The 21,486-nt window shown below is 47.7% G+C and overlaps 1 protein-coding gene and 1 non-coding gene across 6 annotated transcripts in view; both read left to right on the forward strand.

Moving 5' to 3' along the window:
- Nucleotides 1-10,368, forward strand: part of Eif4e2 (eukaryotic translation initiation factor 4E family member 2) — a 28,928-nt gene extending 18,560 nt beyond the window's left edge. For 2 of the 5 annotated variants that reach the window (NM_001402205.1, NM_001402206.1), the window contains exons 7-8: nt 2,697-2,775; nt 7,958-10,368. In NM_001402205.1, coding sequence (NP_001389134.1) covers nt 2,697-2,742 — 46 coding nt within the window. In that variant the 3' untranslated portion in view covers nt 2,743-2,775; nt 7,958-10,368. Of the gene's footprint in view, nt 1-2,696; nt 2,776-5,131; nt 5,225-7,957 lie in introns of all 5 variants that reach the window. The other 3 variants (XM_063267449.1, NM_001402208.1, XM_063267448.1) reach the window with 2 other exon arrangements.
- Nucleotides 10,369-21,382: 11,014 nt separating this feature from the next.
- Nucleotides 21,383-21,486, forward strand: LOC120094860 (U6 spliceosomal RNA). The gene has a single exon (XR_005489559.1). It is a non-coding gene; the product is annotated as a U6 spliceosomal RNA (small nuclear RNA).

Here is a 21,486-nt window from a genome sequence, read left to right on the forward strand (position 1 = left end):
GGTGTGTGCCACCATGCCAGCTCATGCCCAGCCGTGGCTCCTCTTAAGCAGATTGGTTTGGAGGTTTCATAGGTTTGGGTCCTTATGTCGAATGGCTCACTGCATCCTCTACTTGAGGGAAAAAAACCTCATAGCACAGCCACAATTCTGGGAGCATTGCTGCTGCAAAGACAGTTAACATAGCAGTATCTTGTGAGAAAATTGCTCTTTGGAGTTTTCTCACTGCATTCCTTGTGTGTCTGGTCTGGAATGGCAAAGGGGCCCTCTTCCCATAATGGAGCCCAGTGCTAATGGTGATAAAGCTGGTGGGAGTTCTCTGCAGAGAGTAAGGGAGAAGGAAAGAGACAGGCCCGATGGAAACTCCCTTCACCTGGTCTATCTAACACTGTATTTCAGCATTAATAAACAGGTGAGGGCCAGCTCAGACTGCCTTAGTTCAGTCATAACCCAGTGATGCTGGGCCACTGTAAACTTAGAGCTGCCCGACCTTGGATTGTGCGCTGTATCAGATTAGCAGGTGACTAGTGGTGAGGGCTGTCTGGGAGCAACTCACTGGTACTTGTAGGCTTTGGGTGGGAATTGGGAAGCAGGGACATAGAAACAAATGAGCTCTCCCTGTTCTAAGAATTTGCCTTCTGGTGAGATAAGATCAATCAACCTTAAAGAGTCTTTGTTGCTGTCACTGGACTCTGCTCAAAATTCTCAATGGGCTGTGTTTTAATCTCTGGTGTGCTTGTTTCTACACACTCAAATCATAAGACAGTTTTTAGGATAACTTCCTCTTTGAAGAAGAGCATTTTGAAGTTATCTGATGTGCTTGGAATGTCAGGTAGAGGGGAAGTAACTAGAAATTTATACCTGGCTGGCCTTTGTGAGAACAGGAGTGAACACACCAGAGCTCATGGCCAATGCTTTATTTCCCTCAGTCCGTGCAAGGAAATTATCAAACTCAGAATCTTCATGTCTGAGCTTAGAAAATAGGAAGTCAGTTTATTCTGTAATGTACTAGAGGGACTTCTGGAGCCTTCCAGGTCTTCACCCAATGAATCGTTGTTAGGCAAGGTTATTAGGAACCAGCCCTTCTGGAAACAAAAGGATAAATGAGGTGGACTTCAACCCTGCTGTGTGTCCTTGTTGGCCTCCTTACAGTAGAGTTAAATCTTGCTGGTAGGTTCCTGGGTCATTATCCAAGTGTTGGATTTTCACTTGTCTTCATTGAGAGTAAAGAGGGAAGCTGCCCCCAGCTCTCCTTAGGAACGAGTACAGTCGATCCTGTGTCTCCAGAAGAGCTCAGAAATTGACAACTTCCGGCATACTACTTATCAGTCTTGGCTTTTTCTGTGAGTCATTTCTCATAAAATAGTAGCTTTTCTGAAAAGTAAGTGTGTGTATATAAATGCTGCTATTCTAGAGAGGGACAATATTAATGAAATTCAAGCACACATTGCCAAGTCCTTAGCAGTTTTACTTGTTTGTTGAGACATGGTCTCACAATATAGTCTTAGCCATCCTGAAATTCACTATGTTCCTGTGTTTCCCAAGTACAAAGATTAAAGGCGTGTGGCACCTTTGAAGAAGAAAACCTGCCTAGAGTACCTGATAGTGAAATCTACTTTAGTACTAAATAGTAAATGTGTGGTGATAGGTGAGATGTGTTGTTACTGAGTTGTCACAGGCAGTGCTGTTGCTACCTTAAACCAAGAAAAGGGTGAAAAAAGCACTAGGGAAGCAGAGGTAAGCAGATGGCTGTGGGTTTGAGGCCAGTCTGGTCTATAGAGTAAGTTCTAGGCCACCATTAAGTTTGCTACACAGTGCCCAGGACAGTCAGCTACTTTCAAACTGAAAAGTAGGTAGGGCATAAAGGTGAGAGAAGTGGGGGTTCTGAGAGCTTCTGGAACCCTGGAGGAATCTGGTTTTGTCCTTTTTCATGCAGCAGCATGGAGGCCTGTTTGTGGAACACTGGCTGTGCTGTGAGCTGTGAGTGTGCGTGTTCCCACCACTCACACCACTAACTCCTTCCTAACCATGGTCTGAGCTGTGTTCCTCAAATGTATGTTAAGCAGCACAGAAGCTATAATGAGCTCTGTTAACTGGAAATGTTAGCTGTCAAGATCCACACATCCTAAAGCTAAAGATAAGACCCTGGTGTTTTCAGAAGCAGTTAGAATCTGACATAGCCACCATCTCGAGTTTAGAAAGGCTAGCATCTTGGGAAGGCAAAAGCAGAGGAAATGACCAATAGCTGGGTTGCATCTTTAGACATCATAATGCTGGTGGATCCTTGGCTTTACCCTCAGGGTCAGGCTGGGTGAAGAAGTGGTTTCTACTACCTGTTTCCCAGATGCAGTGCAGCAAAGGCAAGAACTGCTGCCCTTTGCTGAAGCGAGACGGAAGTGTTTGTGGACATGGCTGAGCTTCACCTCTGACCTCAGTGAGCTCCCCTTTACCACTGTTGAAGGAGCACTGGGATGTACTCAGGAGGGTAGTGAAGGCTAGACTTCCTAAGAAAGCGAGCTCAAAATACCAGCTGCCTGTCATCCAAGAAGAAAGCCTGCTGAGAACCTCACTCTTGACCCAACTCCTGTGTTTCCAGTCAGCATGGAGGGCATCGAAGTGGGAGGTGGGGTGATGGTGTCTGCTCTTTGTTTTAAGCGTTTGATCTGAATGTGCTGTTGTTTTTGTCTCTGGTTTACCAGGGCCTGGGAGGAGTTTCATGGCCTGGTGAACAGCAGCGGCCGCTGATCGGACGCTCCCCCTCTGTCTCTCACACTCAGGGTAGGGCCTTGTCTACCTTCTCTGTAACCCCATGACATACCTTTCAGCTATAGGAGCCCTCTCCCCAAGGGGATGCCCTCTTCCCATTTGCCTGCAGCCTTGCCTCTGCCAGCACTGCACCTCAGGGTACCATGAGTTCCAAACCGCCTCCCTGGATCCTGTCTCCTGGCTAAGCTTGTAAAAGTCGCCGGATCTCATGCTTCTCTGCTCCTGTTTGGCTCTGTGCACCAACAGATCTGAGATATCTTGAGATGATAACACTTCATGAGAGTAAATATGCATCCTACATTCCTGTTCAGTTCAGATATTGCCATTTTTTAAGCCACCTGCCAATGTTTCATGGCCAGAGGACCGTCCCATAGACCTCTGTATGGGCTAGGTGAGAGGTACGCCTCTCGTTGGCTGCCATTGTCTGTCAGCTGTGGGGAAGCAGTATTGTAAATTTGATTTCCACAATGGAAGTCAATAGACAGATGAATTCCAGGGCTATGTAAGAGACCGTGTGGACATGGCAGAGATGGGCCCTAAAGTAGGGAAGGCTGGGCCAGCTCCAGCATCTGCCCACCTAAGTATTTGCAGTTCATCAGGGAGTGTCTGGCCCATGCCTGTCTCTGGCAGAGAAAATTGATGAGTTTAGCTGAGACTAAAGGTATACTTTCCTCAGAGAGAGCCTCTTCCTAGACAGCAAGCTCCACAAGCCTCTGTAGTAGCTGCTCCAGAAGCCCCCACTGCCCTAGGAAGGAAGTAAAGATTTTCCAGACAGGGAGCCCTGCTGCCCTCAGATGAGCCAGAAGAGGTGACACTAAGGACTAGGAAGAGATGAATGTGAGCCTGGGTGTTGTGTGGTCCACTATGACCTAGGGTGGCCAGCTGCAGCGTTCCTGAAAGTGGGTGGTATTCCCAGCCCTCTGAGTCTTTGTAGTTCACCACTGCATATGCCAAGTAGCTTGTCCAAGGGCCTGCAGAGAGTTCTGTGTCTGCCTCCCTTAGAGGTGCATGGGGATGACACACTCGACCATCCCGCTGGGCTTGCTATATACACGCTCTGACAATTTAACCCAAATCCGTATGCTTGTACAGCAAGCACTTGGCCTACTAAGCTGTCTCCCCACCCTTGTGTCTGTTTTGTTGAGAGAGCATTCATGTAGCCCAGGCTGGCCTGGAACTCATTGTGTAACTGAGATAACCCTGAACCCCTAATCCTGATCTTGCTTCCACCTCCTGAGGGGGTGGGATCCCAGGGATGAGCCACCACACTGAGCTCCCTCTCCCATCCCTTGTTTAGAGTCTGATTTTGTTATAAATTAAGTTTCGTCCAGGCACAGTACTTTATACCAATGCCCTCAGCAGTGAGAAAGCTGAGGCAAGAGGATTGCTAAGAGTTTGAGACCAGCCTGAGCTACACGGTGAGTTCAGGGCCTGCCTGGGTTTGACATCTTAGGTGTCCTCCCCTGCCTCCAGCCCTGCAGAGAGCCTTTAAAAATTAAAACGTAAAATGGCTTCTTCCTTAGCAGACACTACATTCTTCCAAAATACCGTTGACTTGTTTGGAGAAGTCCCACTCCTGTACAGTTATCGCAGTATATGTTCTCTTTGAGGCCTCTCCTGGTGTCTCCATGCCCTCGCTACTTTAGGAGTCTGTGAGGAAAAGACCCACTGCAGTACCTTACCAGCTTGAAAGGACCTCATGTTTCACCTCTATTGCTTGGGGTTGGCTTTTGGTGACATGTTGTAAGATGTGGATTCCTTCTACATGGACAGCTTAGCTTCTTGTCCCTTTCTTTGCTTTAAATGAATTCCCCTGTACAAATGGATTGTATTCTGTAGAGAAAATTGATAGAAAATCTGCTGTTTGCGTAATTGTAGTTGGGCAGGGTGGCATGCACCTATAGTCTCAATATGGCAGAGGCAGGGGGATTACTCAAGTTCAGAGCTGGTCGGGCTACATGGTATGACTCTTGTCCCACCCGCTATAAAAAGGAAGATGGTAGTTCATACATATAATCCTAGCACTTAGGAGGGGGAGCCTGAGGATCAGGAGTTCAGGGTCATTGTCCTTACAGAGCAAGCTCAAAACTAACTTGTGCAGCATGAGACCCTGTCTCAACACTTACATGCATGTATCTCAAACTTCAAATATTTTTCCCAAATTACCTGTCTTCTGTGTTTGCATAGTCTAAGATGATTTTATGTGCCTTTCACTATGGAGCTTTAATGAGAGGACACTAAGTTAGTAGGAGAGGACCCTGGTTACCTAATGACTAGACTGGCGTGGACAGAGAAGGGTGCTTGGTTGTGCAGCTGTCCTGGTGGTTTAGTAAGAGACGAGATTCAAATTCACTCCCTTTGAACCTAGGAAAAGCTTACAATCGTGCAGATTCTTCAGGGAGAGAAGAAGAAACCCAAACTGCTCATCAGATTAGACTGCCCATAGCCAGGAGTAAAGCAGGTATACTCAGGGTAATAGGGCAGGGTGACCTTCTCTTCTACGCTACTTTCCAGAGCAGAAACTTGGGTGGCCCAGCACTCACATGAGGACCCAGGGTCACATGGTGCACCATGGGGCACGGATGCATACAAGACACCAGAGGGGAAGACATCCTTCCAATGAAACCACTTTGCCCCTTTCTCCAAGGTTGTTAATTCCTGCCTTAGACCATTGTTTCCAAAGTTAGAACTTGAATTAAAAAGTGACTGTTTTGAAGCAGAGAAAATTAGAAAGTTGTTTGAGTGTTTGGACAGCAGTTTTCCTAGACGTAACTGGAAATGTGAACTTAGAAGCCAGTTTAGGTGTGGATCTCTGGTGTTTCTGAGACCTTAAGACATCATAACTTACAGTTCAGAAGGATTCTTCCCATTTCCCCTAGAGCTGTGGGCCTCGGTGCTCAGGTGTCCTGTACACTCAGATGTACGCTGAGCAGATCACATCACAGGTAGCTGCTGGTGTTTTGTTTTCTCTCAGTGGTGATTTGTTTAAGAGCAGAGCAGAGATAGGTGCGATGGTGGTCCCCTGCAGTCCTAGCACCCAGGGGCTAAGGTAGGAGGGTCACAAGTTTGAGGTGAACCAGGTCTGCATAGCAAGGAACTCTTAGAGAGATCCTGTAGTCACTGCAACAAAGGTAAAGAAAAGCACGGAAGTGCAGAAGCCACCATCTTTCTTTCCCTCTCCTAACTTCTTGCTGTATAGCTAGGACCTGGCTAAATGTAGTTCTTAGCTAGTCTAGGGGCAAACATGCCTCAGGCTAAATTTGGCACTGTGTGTCCTAAACTTGGACTGTTTTAGAAAGATGGACTCAGCCATAGGTCTTTGTCGCCATCCACCTGCTTCAGACAGTCCTGGCCGAGTGCCACCTACCTTCTCTGCTCTGTTTTCCTGTTAGCTGACTGGGAAGTGTCTCCTGGGTTCTTCCACCTACTTCCTTTCCCATCTTGCAGATGGACTTCCGAGTGTCAGGACGACTGCTTGGGTGTTCTCACTAGGAAGAGGCTTCCGGTGGGTCGTTACTAGAGCAGTGCCTGATTGTTGAAGGAGAACAGTGGAGACTCTGAGATGGGCCTGCACCGAGGAAAGCCATTTTCGGCCCAACCCCAGCACTGATCAGTATTTACCGGAGTTCCTCTTCCTGCCCTCACAGCTGTGGTGGATTCAGAGCCTCAGTGACCCACCTTATCCAGGAGACAGACTCCTTTTCACCTGTCTTCCTGAGTTGGAAAGTCCCATCTCTTTCCCACTGTCCCACCTTTCTGTTCATCCTTCTTACAAGAGAAGATAAAGTCGAGCTTTATCTGGGCATAGATGTGGCTCTAAGAGGGAAGAAGTGTCACAGAGCAAACTCCCTGGGAGGCTCCCAGAAGAGGTGTCATCTGAAATGCAGACTTAGTGATGTAGAACACATCAGCTACGAGTTCAAAAAGAACTTGGCCACCATCTGCTTTCCTCTATGGAACCACTAAGCTTCCTTAGCATCTTTTGTTGGCCTCTGTGTCAACACAGAGGAATCTATCCTTTGAAAGGTTTATATACCATTTAAAGACGGTTGTCAGCCTTGTGTTCAGCTCCTTAGATAACAATTGATAAAAGTCATAAAATCAATAAGGGTCAACTTTTTGTGTCAGAAAAGAGCCAGTGGACTTGGGAAATTTTGTCAGTTTCCTCCCAGTTCCCCTAGAGCAGCTCACCCATCTCTTGGTATACAGAACAGTTTATGTCTGGATGTGGCACTCCTGGACACTTACTTCCAGCAGCCAGTAGCAGGAGGGAATGGCCATGTGGTCACCTGAGGATATTCCCTCTTTGGTGGTTATTTACTATGGACCAGTTGCCTAGTTAAATGTAGCAGTTAAGGCCACGGCACTCAGTGACCCTTTAAAATGAACAGGAAGTTGACTTCAGAAGCCGGAGTAAGGAGAGTTTGCTTCAGAGTTCCTAGTGCGTTTAAAGGCAAAGTCCTGAGCGAGGGCAGCAACTGATTGAACCTTAAAGTCCCCACCAGGGAACACCCATGATGTGACTTGCTGAGCTGTGGCTCGGTTCCTAGTGTGAGAACGGTTGTTAGGGCTGCCTGCACCCAGCAGGAGGCACATAAGGCACATTGGAAGCACCCCACATTCCCATGTTCCTCTTTCAGGAAAAAACTTTCTGATTCAGGGTACCAGGGTACTCTCTGGAGATGCAGTCCTGTCTGTTTTAAACGGGGCTTGTGGGTGGGGTTGGGTTTGTTCAATGAATGGCCTGATTGTGTCTTTCTCCTCCCTGTCTCACCTGCCCACTTGCCATTGGGTCCCTGTTCTGCCCTATGTAACTGTGCTTCAGTATTTCTTAGGTTTATACATACAGGCAAATGCATACATTGTGTAGCCTTTCCCCTCTCCCACCTTCATTGAGGTACGCTGTGTACCAGAGATTGTCAGTTGATCTTGGAGCTGTCTCCACATAAGCTCTCTTTCTCTTTAGAGCTGCACTATCCCACTGTGAGAATGTGCATGCACTAATATTTTACCTGCATTGGGGGAGTTACTAACCTTTTACCTTGCCAAGCAACAGACTGGAAGCAATTTGGCTTTAGACTGGCAGGGAAGGGCTGGGTCTGGAGAGCTGGTCAAGTCCTCCCCCATATGTGTGTGCTTATATCTAGATGGCCTGTGTATTGAATACTCTGTTTTCTCCCATTTTCTCTTTCAGGGACAATTCAAGCTTTCGAAATACAAAAATCACATTGTGAAAGCGCACAAGTTGGCAGTATTCTTTTTCTGTTTGTGTGTTTGTCTGACTTGGATGCGAGGCTCAGGCAGTTCTCTGTCTGTTCACTGAAGGGGTGTACCTAAACCATGTGCTCCCCTTCTGCACTCGTTCCTGGAAGAAGGACAGACTCTGCTAGACACCTTCCAGCAATGCTGACCGTATACAGCGGGAAGAATGGGAAAATGTGACTGTGTAACAGACAAACACTTTTCAGTGGGGTTCTGTGTGGAGTGCAGCTGTCTTCTTGCTGTGTACTATCCAGATGCCTCTTGGCATCCTGCTGTACTCTCCTGCTGTGCAAAGGACTTGATGGCCGAGGACATGTGTGTGCCCGGTGTGGGTCTGAGCTGAGCGTTATCAGTATTATGAATGCTTGCACATCCAGGAACAGCCTCTGCTTAGAGTTGAAGAGAACTAAATGCCTCTTCTAGCTCTACTGTTAAGTTATTGTGTGTTCCTCTTCCCTAAGCCCACCACTTTGAACATGTGTTAAGATATGATGACAGCTAGGATAATGTATCCTTTGCGCCTTACACCTCCAATGGGACTCTTCTTCTTAGGCACTGCAGCACTTCAATCGTGATTCTGGGCAGCACAGGTTTTACTGAGGAAACCTAAGGCATCTGCCCTGTAAGACAAGCTGGAGAAGAATGCAGTTCAGTCAGAAGCCAGATTATAGTGCAGGTCCCACACATGGGGTTGGGGCTGAAGCCAGTGACTGAAACCAGCCTCCCCTGTGAGCAGGACTTGTGTGCTGAGCATGCTCTGTGGGGGTTGCATGTCTGCCATGGAGGAGGAAGCCACAGCTGGTAGTGCCACATTAAAACCGTGTAGCTCCCACAGTGCTGGAATGGGTGACTGAAGAAATGGCAGCCTTGCTGGATGCTTTCATTTGATGGCTGTGTCTGTCAGCTGTGATTGGAAAAGACTTTGGTCCTTGACACCTGGATGTAATCAACTCGTCCAGACCCCTCGATGCCCAGAAGGCTCCTACAGGCATGTCTTCAGCAAAGAAGCTGACTTTGGGAGCCTGAGGCCAGAGGTCGAAAGAGTACCCAAGATCAAGGAAGAAATGGGCAGCTGCAGCTGCTTCAAGTGCTCTGTACTGGGCTCTTGTGAGCCAAGATGGCAGTACCTTAAATTAAGGCCTCTTTTTAAAGCCTATCCCTGAGGCCTGGGCGGGGCTCCTCGGCCACAGGTCTCAGGAATTCTGAAGGTAACAGCATCTCCTTGTACCCATCCTACTTTTCCGGCTTTCCAACCCTTGCCCCTCAGTCTCTGCTGTCTGGGGGGCCTTCCCTGAAAGAACACTAGAGGGGCCAAGGGGAAGGTTTCTGCTGTGGGTGAAGCCATCTGAGAAGAAAGTCCAACCGGGATTGAAGCTCCAGGAATCTGAAGAATGCATTCTGGGTGGTTGCTAAGGGCTCAGCAACACCAGAACATCCTTGGCTGTCAAGGAGGCGAAGGCTGCCTCAGGAGGCTCGACTCAGGAGGCCTCCACATGGCCTATGCTCATGTCGCCTCCGAAATTCCAAAGAGCAGACATTTGGACTTGCCTTCCTTTGGGCATCTCTCTGGTGTGTGTGTGTGTGTGTGTGTGTGTGTGTGTGTGTGTGTGTGTGTGTGTGTGTGTACAATGTGTTTATGAATGAGGAGGCCTGTGTCAGGTCTAGAGGTTAGATGTTTTGTTTGCCTTTTTAATCTCATTTGTTCAGACATTTGAATCTCTTGTGTTTTCTAGAGCTCCTTGTCTTTCCCCGTCCTCTTGGTCATAGTATTTGACAGTTGGTTTTTTTCCCTCCCATCCAAAGTGTGCTCATTAGAGGGGTTCTCACTGTCAGGCAGCAGCTTAACCCCATGTTCTTCCAGGTGCTCTGCCTAACAGCGTAAGGGGAAATTGAACACTCAGTTTACCCAAACCACCCACTTTTTTCAAGCTAACTGGAGAAGTCTCTCCATTTATTTTGAATCCACAGGCCTCTGGTAGGCCGAGATACCACCTAGTTATGCTGTATCTGTTTTCCAAACAGGAGGTAGAGGCCCTTGGAGCCAAGGCGACCAGCACAATAGGTTGCTGCTAGACCGGGGGAATGATGTTTGTGCTGTTCTCCCTTCTGGCCCACTCCTCTCAAGAGCCTTTCTCTTTGTTCTTTTGTTCATGTCTGTGTATTTTCCCTGTGGCACTGGCAGTGGGGTACTTTTTCATCCAGAGAAAAACTTGTCAGTGCTCCCAAGAATGAATTTCCAGGGATTTGTGGGAAGGGAAGGAGCAGGGGCTGTGGCAGCATGTCCTAGTGTTGCACTTTGAGAGGATTGTCTACTGCAGTAATAAACGGAAAGTATCAGCAAGAGAGCGGGCTGTGGACTCGTCAATACAAGGGAAGTGGGCACACTGGTGGGTAGGTGGTCCTAGCTCTGTCCAGTCTCCATTTTCACTGTGTTCCAGAAATTTGTGTGGTGATACGCTGGCAGATTTAGTATAAGAATAGTCTATTTTTTTTTCTATTGAGAAACAGTTCCATGTACTAGCATGGTGGAGGTTGACTGAAATTCTGAGTCTCCTGCCTCTTGCCTTCCAAATGCTGGGAGTACAGGCATCTGCCATCATTCCTGGTTAGTTTATGCAGTGCTAGAGATTGAACCCAGCACTTCATGTGTGCTACTCAAGCACTCTTCCAATGAAGCCACAACTCTGGTCCTCTAATTAGTATCAGCCATTGCCATAATCTAGCCTATAATTTGGTTAACTCTTGTTGACCATGCTGATCAGGCTGACTACCCTGAATTTATCATGAACCTAATGCCTCTGGTTCTTAAGTGCCATGACTAGAGGTGTGTTCAGCCTCTACTCACATACTTAACATCAAGAAAAAACATGCTGTGAATTATCCTCAACTGGGGAAGTGAAGACAGAAGGGAATTCAAAGAACCTGTGAGGTCATAGGTCCCAGCACTAACCTCATAAAGATGGGGTTGTGCACAAGTGGAGACGGAAACCTGTATATCTTCTCTGCAGAGCAACATTTCAGCTGAACTGCACAGTGCCAGAGCAAGGGTTATAAATGCCCGTGCAGCTGCTCATGGAAACAAAGCACCCAGCAGGGAGGAGGGCTTTAGTCTCAGGAAATCTTCCTCAGCATTTGAGCTGTCAAAATGAAGAGGCTGGCTGGCTGGCCCTGGGAGGACAGAGGGCAGAGGACGGAAGATTACCTATTGGGCATTTGCCAAGGAGGACCCAAGTGGCAATCATAAGGGTAGACCACATGGCCTTTTAAGCCTCATCCAGCTATGGTGTCAGAGTTTTAGAATGAACCTGCCACTTGGATATTCAGTGGTGTCTTAGGGTTTTACTGCTGTGAACAGACACCATGACCAAGGCAACTTTTATAAGGACAACATTTAATTGGAGCTGGCTTACAGGTTCAGAGGTCCAGTCCAGTATCATCAAGGCAGGAACATGACAGCATCCAGGCAGGCATGGTGCAGGAGGAGCTGAGAGTTCTACCTCTTCATCTGAAGGCAGCTAGGATGAGTGAGGGTCTTAAAGCCAACACCCACAGTGACACACCTACTCCCAACAGGGTTATACCTTCTCCCTGGGCTGAGCATATACAAGCCATCACAAGTGTTATTAGACAGATGTTGTCGCTGGTGAATTGGGTCCCAGTAACCAAGCAGACGGCCAGTTTGGCAAAGAATATGCTAAATTTCCCATTCTTGGTCCCCTGGAAAAATTGTGCAGTGTGTTTATAAAAGAATGGCTCTATGGCCAGCCTTTCCTAACTGTGCCTGCCAGGGAGCGATATGTGGCTCCTCTAGGCCCAGCAGGAAGTCTCAAAGGCACAGAGAAACAGAGCAAGGTCAGCTCCCAGGAGCTCCAGCACCTGTCACACCCCAAACCTTCCTCAGATAGCCCAGACCTAGGGCTCACATTAATTGCCTACTCTGGCTTCCCACAAGACTGCCCTTCTCTGCTCACCAGACAGACCCAGAACCAGCATTCCACTCCTCAAGATTTCTCTCCCTTCTCTAAATGGCGCTCCAGATTGATTAATTGATAGATTGACTCATTGATTTATCTACCTACTTTTTAGAGGCAGGGTCTTGCTATATAACCTAGACTGTCCTTGACTCTGTTTCAGCCTCCCAAGTGCTGTGATTCCAGGTATGAACCACCATGGTCAACTGCAGAGTTTTGGGGTTTTTGTTTTGTTTTTGTTTTTTGTTGGGGGTATTTTTATTTTTTTTTCTTATTTAAAAACAAAAACAAACAGGATATGGTGGCACATGCTTGTAATCCCAGAACTCAGAAGACTGAAGCAGGAGGATTGCAGATGCCTTGGCTACATCGTGAGACTGTCCTGAAGAAAAACAAACAAAAATCTCCAAATGAGATATGATTCATCAGTAAAAAGTATTAACAAACCATAAAAAGACTGTCGCTGGAACACCGTTGCCACTCCATGACACTCTGGAAAAGGAAAAGCTATGGAGATAGGAAGGAAATGCATATAGTTGCTGGAGATTGTCACGGGTGGGAATAGGTGAAACATTCTGTCGACATGGCACCGTAGATTCCTGCCATTCCACATTTGTCAGCACATCTCGGGGTGCACACAAACCTCAAAACCTAGCGGAAGCTAAGAGCTGTCAGTAATGAGGACACCAGCTCACTCCATCACGTCCAGCCTCAGCAATGCTGGGTACACTGGGAGCTTGGGGCAGTGAGGGATCCAGGAGAACTGTGTTTCACTCTTAGTTTACCTGTAAACCTTACCGTGCCCCTTTGCAGAAAGCACAGTAGGAAGTGGGATGTTAACAGTCCAGGGTCTCTCTTACTCAGAGAAACGGCTCTTTTCCCCTGAGTGCTAAAATGGAACATTTCAAAACTTTATTTCACCTGTGTTTGTGAGTGCAGGAGAGTGTTTGCTATTGTGGAGGTGAGGACAGGGTTTGGGAATCAGTTCTCTCTTTCCACGGTGGGCTCTTGGGATTGAACAGGTTCTCTGCATAGTGCCAAGTCCTTTCGCCTGCTGAGCTACCTTGCTGGCCCAAAACATTTATTTTAAGACACCCTGTATTAAGTGTGAGGAAGTGAAGCAAATTCAAACATAAAACATTTCTAAGAGGCAGCCTCTGGGCTCAGAGGGTAAAAATGCAGGCCTGACAGTTTGAGTTTGAGTCCTACAATTTACATGGCGGAAGGAGAGGGCCATCTTTTGTAATTTGCCATCTGACATACAGACGTGCTCTGTGACATTAATTAGTTAAAAAACTTCAAGGTCTTTAGTCGTTAGAGAGATGGCTCAGTGTTTAGGAGTGCTGGTTGATCTTCCAGAAGACGAGGATTTGGTTCCCAGCACCTACATGGTAGATCACAGCCATCTATAGCTCCAGTTTATTGGCCTCTTCTGTCTCCTAGGATATCAGGCATGCACATAGTACACAGACAGACAGACAGACAGACAGACAGACAGACAGACAGACAGACAAAACATGCATACACAATTTTTCTCAATGTTTCAAGCCAGCTTTTAAAAACACTGTTTCATGTTAACCTAGTCAAGAAAATTCTTCACAGAGGCGTCCAAGAGGCCCGTTTCCCAGGTAAGTCTAGGTCTCTGAAAATGGTTTTAGCCATTGCTATGGTCCTTACTGAAATATGTATGTGTGTTGGGGTGTGTTTGTGTGAGTGCTGATGCCCTTGGAGGCCAGATGGCATCAGATCCGTTGGACCTGGATTTACAGGCAGTTGTGAGCCACCTGACGTGGGTGCTGAGAATGGAACACAGATCCTCGGCACTGGGCATCTGTCCAGTCCCACAGCCGAAATGTTTTCTACTATGATTATAAGGCCTCAGGTTCCTTTGTGACAAATCATTGTTCCTTCTTTTATACCGTACAATGGCTTTGTTTTACTGAATTAAGAACACAGATAATATAAAAAATACTACCTCCTCTCTACTATATTAAAAGGTCTAGCCAGGAATTGTGGTGTGCACCTTTAATTCCAGCATTCAGGAAGCAGAGGCAGGGGCATCTCTGAGTTCAAGGCCAGCCTGGTCTACAGAAAGAGTTTAAGGACAACTGGGACTTCACAGAGAAATGCTGTCTTGAAAACTAATGAAGGAAGGAAGGAAGGATGGATGGGTGGATGGATAAAAAGAAGCCTCAAGAGGCAGGCAGATCTGTGAGTTGGAGGTTAGCCTGGTCTACAAATCAAGTGCCAGGGCAACAGGACAGCCAAAGCCACATGAGAAACCCTGTTTCCAACCCCCACCCCACTGATGCTACTTATATCTTACATCCAACACAAACCAACCACCAAATGCTTACAGCAGGCATCAGCCTGACGTGCTTATTAATTGACCCTATGGTATAATTATAGGCCATGATTTTAATGTTTATTCTTGGTCTCCCTAAATCAAGACAAACACAGGGAGTGAAATCATCCAAGGACCATTTCTAGCTCTTCTGCTGGTTGTCATGGCTCCAGTATGAATCCTTTCTGTGTGAACAAAGACAGAGCCATCAAGGGGTCAGATAGTCGGCAACGCGGGTCCCCAATCCTGTGGCCACAGATGGAATGAAAGCCTTTCAGGTGTGTGCCACAAAAATGTCCCCTTGCTTCACTGTGCTTGTTTCTTGAGCTGAGAGTAGCAGTGCCAATAGGATTTAAAGCCTACACTAAGGCCTACACAGCTTCGTACTTGCTAGAGAGTGGTAACAGTGACGTCATTCTGCAGGCTCTCTTTCTGGGGTGGTTTGATTTGTGTTGCACTTAAAAAAAAAACCTGGGGTTGGGGATTTAGCTCAGTGGTAGAGCGCTTACCTAGGAAGCGCAAGGCCCTGGGTTCGGTCCCCAGCTCCGAAAAAAAGAACCAAAAAAAAAAAAAAAAAAAAAAAAAAAAAAAAAAAACCTAGGGCTGGAGAGATGGCTCAGCGGTTAAGAGCACCCGACTGCTCTTCCAGAGGTCCTGAGTTCAATTCCCAGCAACCACATGGTGGCTCACAACCATCTGTAAGGAGATCCGATGCCCTCTTCTGGTGTATCTGAAGACAGCTACAGTGTACTTATATATAATAAATAAATAAATCTTTAAAAAAAAAAAAAAAAAAACCTAGTTGTAGATTGAGTGTGGTAGTGCATGGCTTTAATCCTAGCACCCAGAAGGCAGAGGCAGGTGAATTTCTGTGAGTTTGAGGCCAGCCAGGTCTCCATATCATGTTCCAGGACAGCCAGGGCTGCGTAATTGACCCTGTCACAAAAAACAAGCAACAGATCCGTGGGTGTGCAGGTGTGCACACCCATGACCACATGTGCAGAGGCCAGAGGTCCCTGTTGTGTATCTTCCTCAGTTGCTCTCCACTTTTATTAATTATCGCCATCATTAATTGACAGGGTCTCTTTGTAACCCTGGTTGTCTACACTATGTAGGCCAGACTGTCCCTGACCTCTCGGTGATCCTTCTGTCTCCCGGGAGGAGAGAAGACCTTGGCAACAAGGGCCACTAGCAGCGAAAGGCCAACTGCAGTGTTACCAAGAGTGGAGAAGTGCACAAGGTCCCAGTGGCCAGAGTCAGACTTGATTCCACTGCACAGAGATGGGGGACAGTTCCCGGTGCCGCACCTTGAAAGTGATGTCACCTTAGCCGAGAAGGAAAAGTAACTCCTGACCTCCTGAAAGGCTTGAATACAAGTCTTCAAAAGACTAGAGAAGTTTCCAAGTGAAGGGTCTGCTTGCCATTAAAGCCCTGACGCTCTTTAAAGACACACGTAGCTCGCCTGCCAAAACCACAAATTTCACGATGTTTGGTACCCAATAAAAATTCCTTGACATAGGAGGAAGAAGCAGACAATGCCTTGGTCTAAAGAACAGACACTATAAATAGGCTCAAAAGGGCAAATATTCCAAATTTCCATCTTAAATGTTTCCAACTACCCTTCCTTAGTGAAATTGGAACCAAATCCCTCTTCTTGTCTCCTTGCTGTTGCCCCCTTCTTGTTCCCACCTAGCAGTGACCCCCGAAAGTGGATCAGCCCTGCAGAGTGATATTATCTTGCCACACCAGGTCTCTGCCAATTCCAGTGTCACCTCCTCCAGAAAGTCCTCCCTGGTCTCCTGTGATAAGGTCTTGCGGCCCTGGTTTTTTGTTTTGTTTTCTTCCTTGCCATTTATTGCCGTGCATGTTGAGTTTGTGTGAATCTAAAATCATCTCCTTCATAGAATATAAACTGAGGCCTGGTGTGCTCTTGAATCTCCGTGAGGAAGTAGCACCTGGTTCAGTCTAAGGAGAAGGAAGTATATACTGCACGGCCGGCCTGCGGGAAGCTTATTAGCTGCGGGAACAGATCGCTCAGCAGCTGCTCTCCGCAGTCTCTCTTCAGGTCAGGAACTGTGGCGCAGAAGGCCTCGCCTTCGATGTGAGTCGTTCCGGGGCAGAAAATGTAAAGTACAGCTGGTGCTCTTTAAAGCCCTTGGTCAAGACTGCGGGGGCCCAGGTTGGTTTTGGTCCTGTCCACACCGGGTGCGCGGTCATGCCCCGCTGCGTCCACTAGGGGGCACTCCGGGACCCCAGTTCCCGCCGGGCAGCCGGTTTGCTGTGTCTGCTCAGGCCTGTCTTCTAGAGAGAATGAAACATACAATCTGGAAAGAATCGATCTTTTGGGTGAGCATAGTGAAATCTGCAATGCGAAGGATCTTACCTTCCCAGGAAAAAGGCCGCTTACTCTCCTTAATCCTCTGCGCCCCAAGCCGGGTCTCCTGGGGAAATGGGGGTGCAGGGGGCGGCCCTGGGCATCCATGCTGATCCTGTACTTTAAAGCAGGGGAGCTCCAGCTCTTTCCATTTTCACAGAAGCAGGCTCTATCAGAAACTCTCCTCTTCACTTTGCTTTCTCTTCCCCAGTCTCTCTCTCTCTCTCTCTCTCTCTCTCTCTCTCTCTCTCTCTCTCTCTCTCTCTCTCTCTCTCTCCCTCCCTCCCTCCCTCCCTCCCTCCCTCCCTCCCTCCCCCTCGGTAAGGTGTTGCTCCCATCTAACTCACGAAGTGGTAGAAGAGAAGTAAGTGGTAGAAGATGACTGAATTCCGGGTCATTCTGCTTCCACCTCCCAAATGTTGAAATGGCAGGCGTATGCCACCGCTGAAAGGTATTTTTGACTTTGCTAATTAAAAAAATAACATTAGTTCAATCTTCTTTTGAGGTGCTAGGAGTGAAACGCAGAACTTTTATGCCAGGCAAATGCTTTATTACAAATGACACCCCAGCACCCCGAGTTTTGTTTTGCTTTGTTTACTTACATGAAAGTAAATAGAATAATTTTGCAATGACTTGGGGAAAAGAGAAAAAAAAATGCCTTCGCTGACTAGAACAAGGAACGTGATTGGAGGGAACCGCAGTGACTAGAAAAAAAGCAGGAAGTGCAATGACGCAGTGGAGCATCTCGTTATCGCGATACTAGCAAATGACTAGGACAGGTACACTGACGAAACCTTTCCGACACGGGCGCGATTGAACCTCTTCTATTAAAAATTAGAAATGTTGGTGATGGTTTTCGAGACATGGTTTCCCTGTGGAGCCTTCCCTGTCCTGGAACTCCGTCTGTAGACCAGGCTGGCCTTGAATTCACAGAAATCAGCCTGCCTCTGCCTCCCAAATGCTAAGGTTAAAGGTGTGCACCACCACCACCCAGCTAGAGATGATTTATTTTATGTCCTTGTGCATATATGCTCTGTGTGTCCAGGTCCCAGAGAAAGCCGGAAGAGAGCCTCAGACTCCCCAGAGCTGAGGTTAAGGGTGGTTGTGAGCAGCCCGATGTAGGTGCTGGAAGAGCACACTTAACCCCCCAGCCACCTCTCCAGCCCCTCCCCCCCAATTTATTTTTAAATCGCAAGTGTCCATTGGGGCAACACATTCTGGTTTGGTTTTTATTTGACATTGAACCCATGGCTAAAAATTTGCTCTACTACCAAGCTAAACCATCAGCCTCTGTATGCATCTGTGATGAAGGAAGCCGAGAGTGAGTAAAATACACATTTTATGACAGGGTAACGCAGGCTGGCTTCAACCGCAGACCCCTTGCCTCAGTTTCCCAAGTGCCAGGATTATAGGCCCAACCAGCATAAATTTTGACTTCAACTATTTCGACTTTTCTCCTCTGTTGGATTACTTTCCAGTGCCCAAGTGTGCCAGGCACTGTGTGTGATGGACGGGTCAGGGATCCAAGGGTGAATTGATTAAGGTCCTCTAATAAGAGTTTTCCCCAGGCAGAGGGGCAGATACGACATTAGGGGAGGGGGAGGGAGGAAGTCTTGGGCTTCTTTCTCCTTCCACTTTCCATTACTGACCACCCCTCACTGCTGGGCCATGATGTGTGTTGTCACTTCCAAGATGGAAGATCTCTCCCCTGTGGGCGTGGGCCTGAGGCTAGTGGTCATTTTCAACAGGGGCTGACATAGCATACAGCAAGCGTTCACCTCGGGTGTCTCCCTGCAGTTCTTCAGCAGTGACACAACTCAGTGACCCTGCAGCACTACGGACGCCTCTGCAGGTGAGTCTTGGGTCTGCCTCTCAATGGAAGGACTTCATGCAGAACTGAGGACGTGTGTCTTGATACTCAGCATGGTCATCGTGATGGCACACACGTCATCCACTCAACTGTCGGTGGATGAGAGACTAGGGCCAAAACACAGAGCGCCTCTCTTAACCCTCACGCAGAGTAAGAACTCCAGAGCTGGGTGGAGTGGGGCTGATATCTGTTCCATACCAGGAGAGGTGGAGTGCTAAGGGCTTAATTTTGAGTCTCAAATTTGGGACATCAAAAAAATATCAAGGGGTGCCATTTACCATGTTTTGTTTTTGATGATTATTTTTAAAGATTTATTTATTATATATAAGTACACTGTGGCTGTCTTCAGACACACCAGAAGAGGGCATGGGATCCCATTACAGATGGTTGTGAGCCACCATGTGGTTGCTGGGATTTGAACTCAGGACCTCTGGAAGAACAGTCAGTGCTCTTAACCACTGAGCCATCTGGCCAGCCCAGGTTTTGCTTTTGAAACAGGATCTCATGTTACCCAGACCGGGCCCCAAACTCACTATGTGGCCAAAGACGATCCGACCTTGAACTTCTGATCCTTCCACTTCCCTAGTGTTAGAAGTTCAGGCATGCACTGCGCCGGCATGCTTAGACTGTAGTGCCTCCTGTGTGCCAGACAGTCTACCAACTGAGCTACATCTTCGCCATATTTATAAACATTTTGTATATAAATACTGGACATGGTGGCACACACCTTTAATCCCAGCACTTGGGAAGCAGAGGCAGGAGCTCAGAATCACAGGACAGCCTGGTCTACATAGTGAGTTCCAGGACAGCCTGGGATACATGGCTTCTTTTTCTCTTTCGCTTCCTTCCAGGACTGGATGTTTATAGAATTATAGACTGGGTGCAGCACTATAAAGTGTTTTTTGTATCTACATATAATTGTTTTTTTCAAAATACTCATGTGGTTTTTGTTTTTAAATTAATTTTTTTTTACATAGACCCATTATAAACAGAGTCTGTAAGTGCCACCAGAGACCACCAAGGGCCAGGGAGCAGGTGGGCCAAGGCCCCTGTGCTGTTGTTGTCTGGTTCCTGAGGAGTCACCAGCTGCTTGCAGGGTCCTGCTGTTAAGCCCCACGCAGCCCCAGCAGACAGAGGAAATCGAGGGAACCCGGATGGCACCAACCAGCAACCTCTCCTGCCTGCCTGCCGGGTATCTGGGGGCCTCAGGAAAGAGCAGTGTCAAGGCTGGAAAGATGACTTTTGCTGCTCTCACAGAGGATCTCGCTTTGGTTCCCAGCATCCACATGGCAGCTCACACACACCTGGAACTCCAGGTCTAGGGGATGTGACGCCCTCTTTTGACCTCCTCAGGCACCAGACACACATGCAGGTAAAACACTCAGACATATTAATTAAAAATAAATAAATCTAAAGGAGGACAAGGAGAAGGGGGAAGAGAGGGCAAGGAGCAACTTCCATGGGGGACACCCTGAGAAGATCACTTTTCTAAGCCTGTGGAAGACCACAGCTCAATGCTTGACTCCCCTTGGATCTTGAGAGGGGGCTGTGAACCCGCACCTTACCCGCCACCTAGAGAATGAGGAATCATGATGCGAGCCCAGCCCCAGGTGTGGGCCCTGAAGGCAGGCAGAGAACTTGGTGTAGGGTGGACCACTCACCTGTGGGCACAGCTCCCTCAGCATCCCCCACCTCCAGTAAAGCATTTCCTCCCAACCTCAGGGCTAAAGCTGACATCCTCTTAGGCACTGACCGTTCTAGCCACTGAAGCATGGCCAAGAGGAAGCCTTTGCTAACATCTGGGGCAGGTGAGAGCCTGCATGGCCTGTCATTCTTCTGTCAGGTTGTTCCCCACAGCAGCCAGCATGGAGAGGCTGTCTGAGACCTCCTGGGCGCTATCTCTCCCCAGGCTAGTATTGGTTCCCCAATCCAGCATCCCTTCCAGAAGACAGCCAGTGGGTCTATCTGATACCAGCCTGCTGGGAACCTTTCCCATCTCTTTACCTGCCCAGCCCAATCAAACTGTGGGCACAGTGACACCAGCTGGCAGCGCCAACACAGAGTCTATATAGTCTCAGCTTTGTTCTATTGAAGCTTCTGGAAAACACACAGCCAACTGGGCCCGGGGCACCCATATCCCTAGCTTCTCCCTCTTGGAGCTTATCATTGACATGAAGACAAGCATGGGCCTCAGATGTTGACAAGAATAAATTCAAAGGGAGGCCTCGGGCTAAAAGCTGCACACAATACAGGTCTGCCAAAAGATTTGTGCCCAGAACCCTCGAGGAACTTTTACATCTCATTAAGAAACCATCTAGCCAGACTCGGGCCCAAAGACGAGAACAAGAGAAGATATATGGAGGGTTAACAGAAACTCGAAGCACTAAGCAGCATCTTTGGTCACTGGAGAAATGCTATTTAAAAGCACAGTGAGGCTGGGGGGTGTGGCTCACTTAGTATGAACAAAGCCCTGGCTTTCATTCCCAGGCACCACATAAGTTGGCCATGGCTAGCACGCCTGTAATCCTAGCACTCAAGTAGAGAGGCAACAGGATCAGAATTCAAGGTCATCTTCAGCTATATGGTGAATTCAAGGCCTGCCCGTGTTACCAGAGACCCTATCAGAGATGGATCAACAGATGGATGGATAGATAGATAGATAGATAGATAGATAGATAGATAGATAGATAGGGTAGATATAGTTATAAGCAGAAATCCCCATGTCTGGAGACATAGAAGGAGAATGGAGAATTTGAAGCCAGCTTGGGTTACATAGCAAGATGCTACCAGAAAAAGCAGTGCTGTCTTCCACAGCTCATATACTAAAATTGGAACAACACAGAGATTAGCATGGCTCCTGTGCAAGGATGACGGGAAAATTTATGAAGCAGTCCATACTTTT

This window comes from Rattus norvegicus, chromosome 9 (genome assembly GCF_036323735.1).
Source record: "Rattus norvegicus strain BN/NHsdMcwi chromosome 9, GRCr8, whole genome shotgun sequence".
Classification (NCBI taxonomy): domain Eukaryota; kingdom Metazoa; phylum Chordata; class Mammalia; order Rodentia; family Muridae; genus Rattus; species Rattus norvegicus.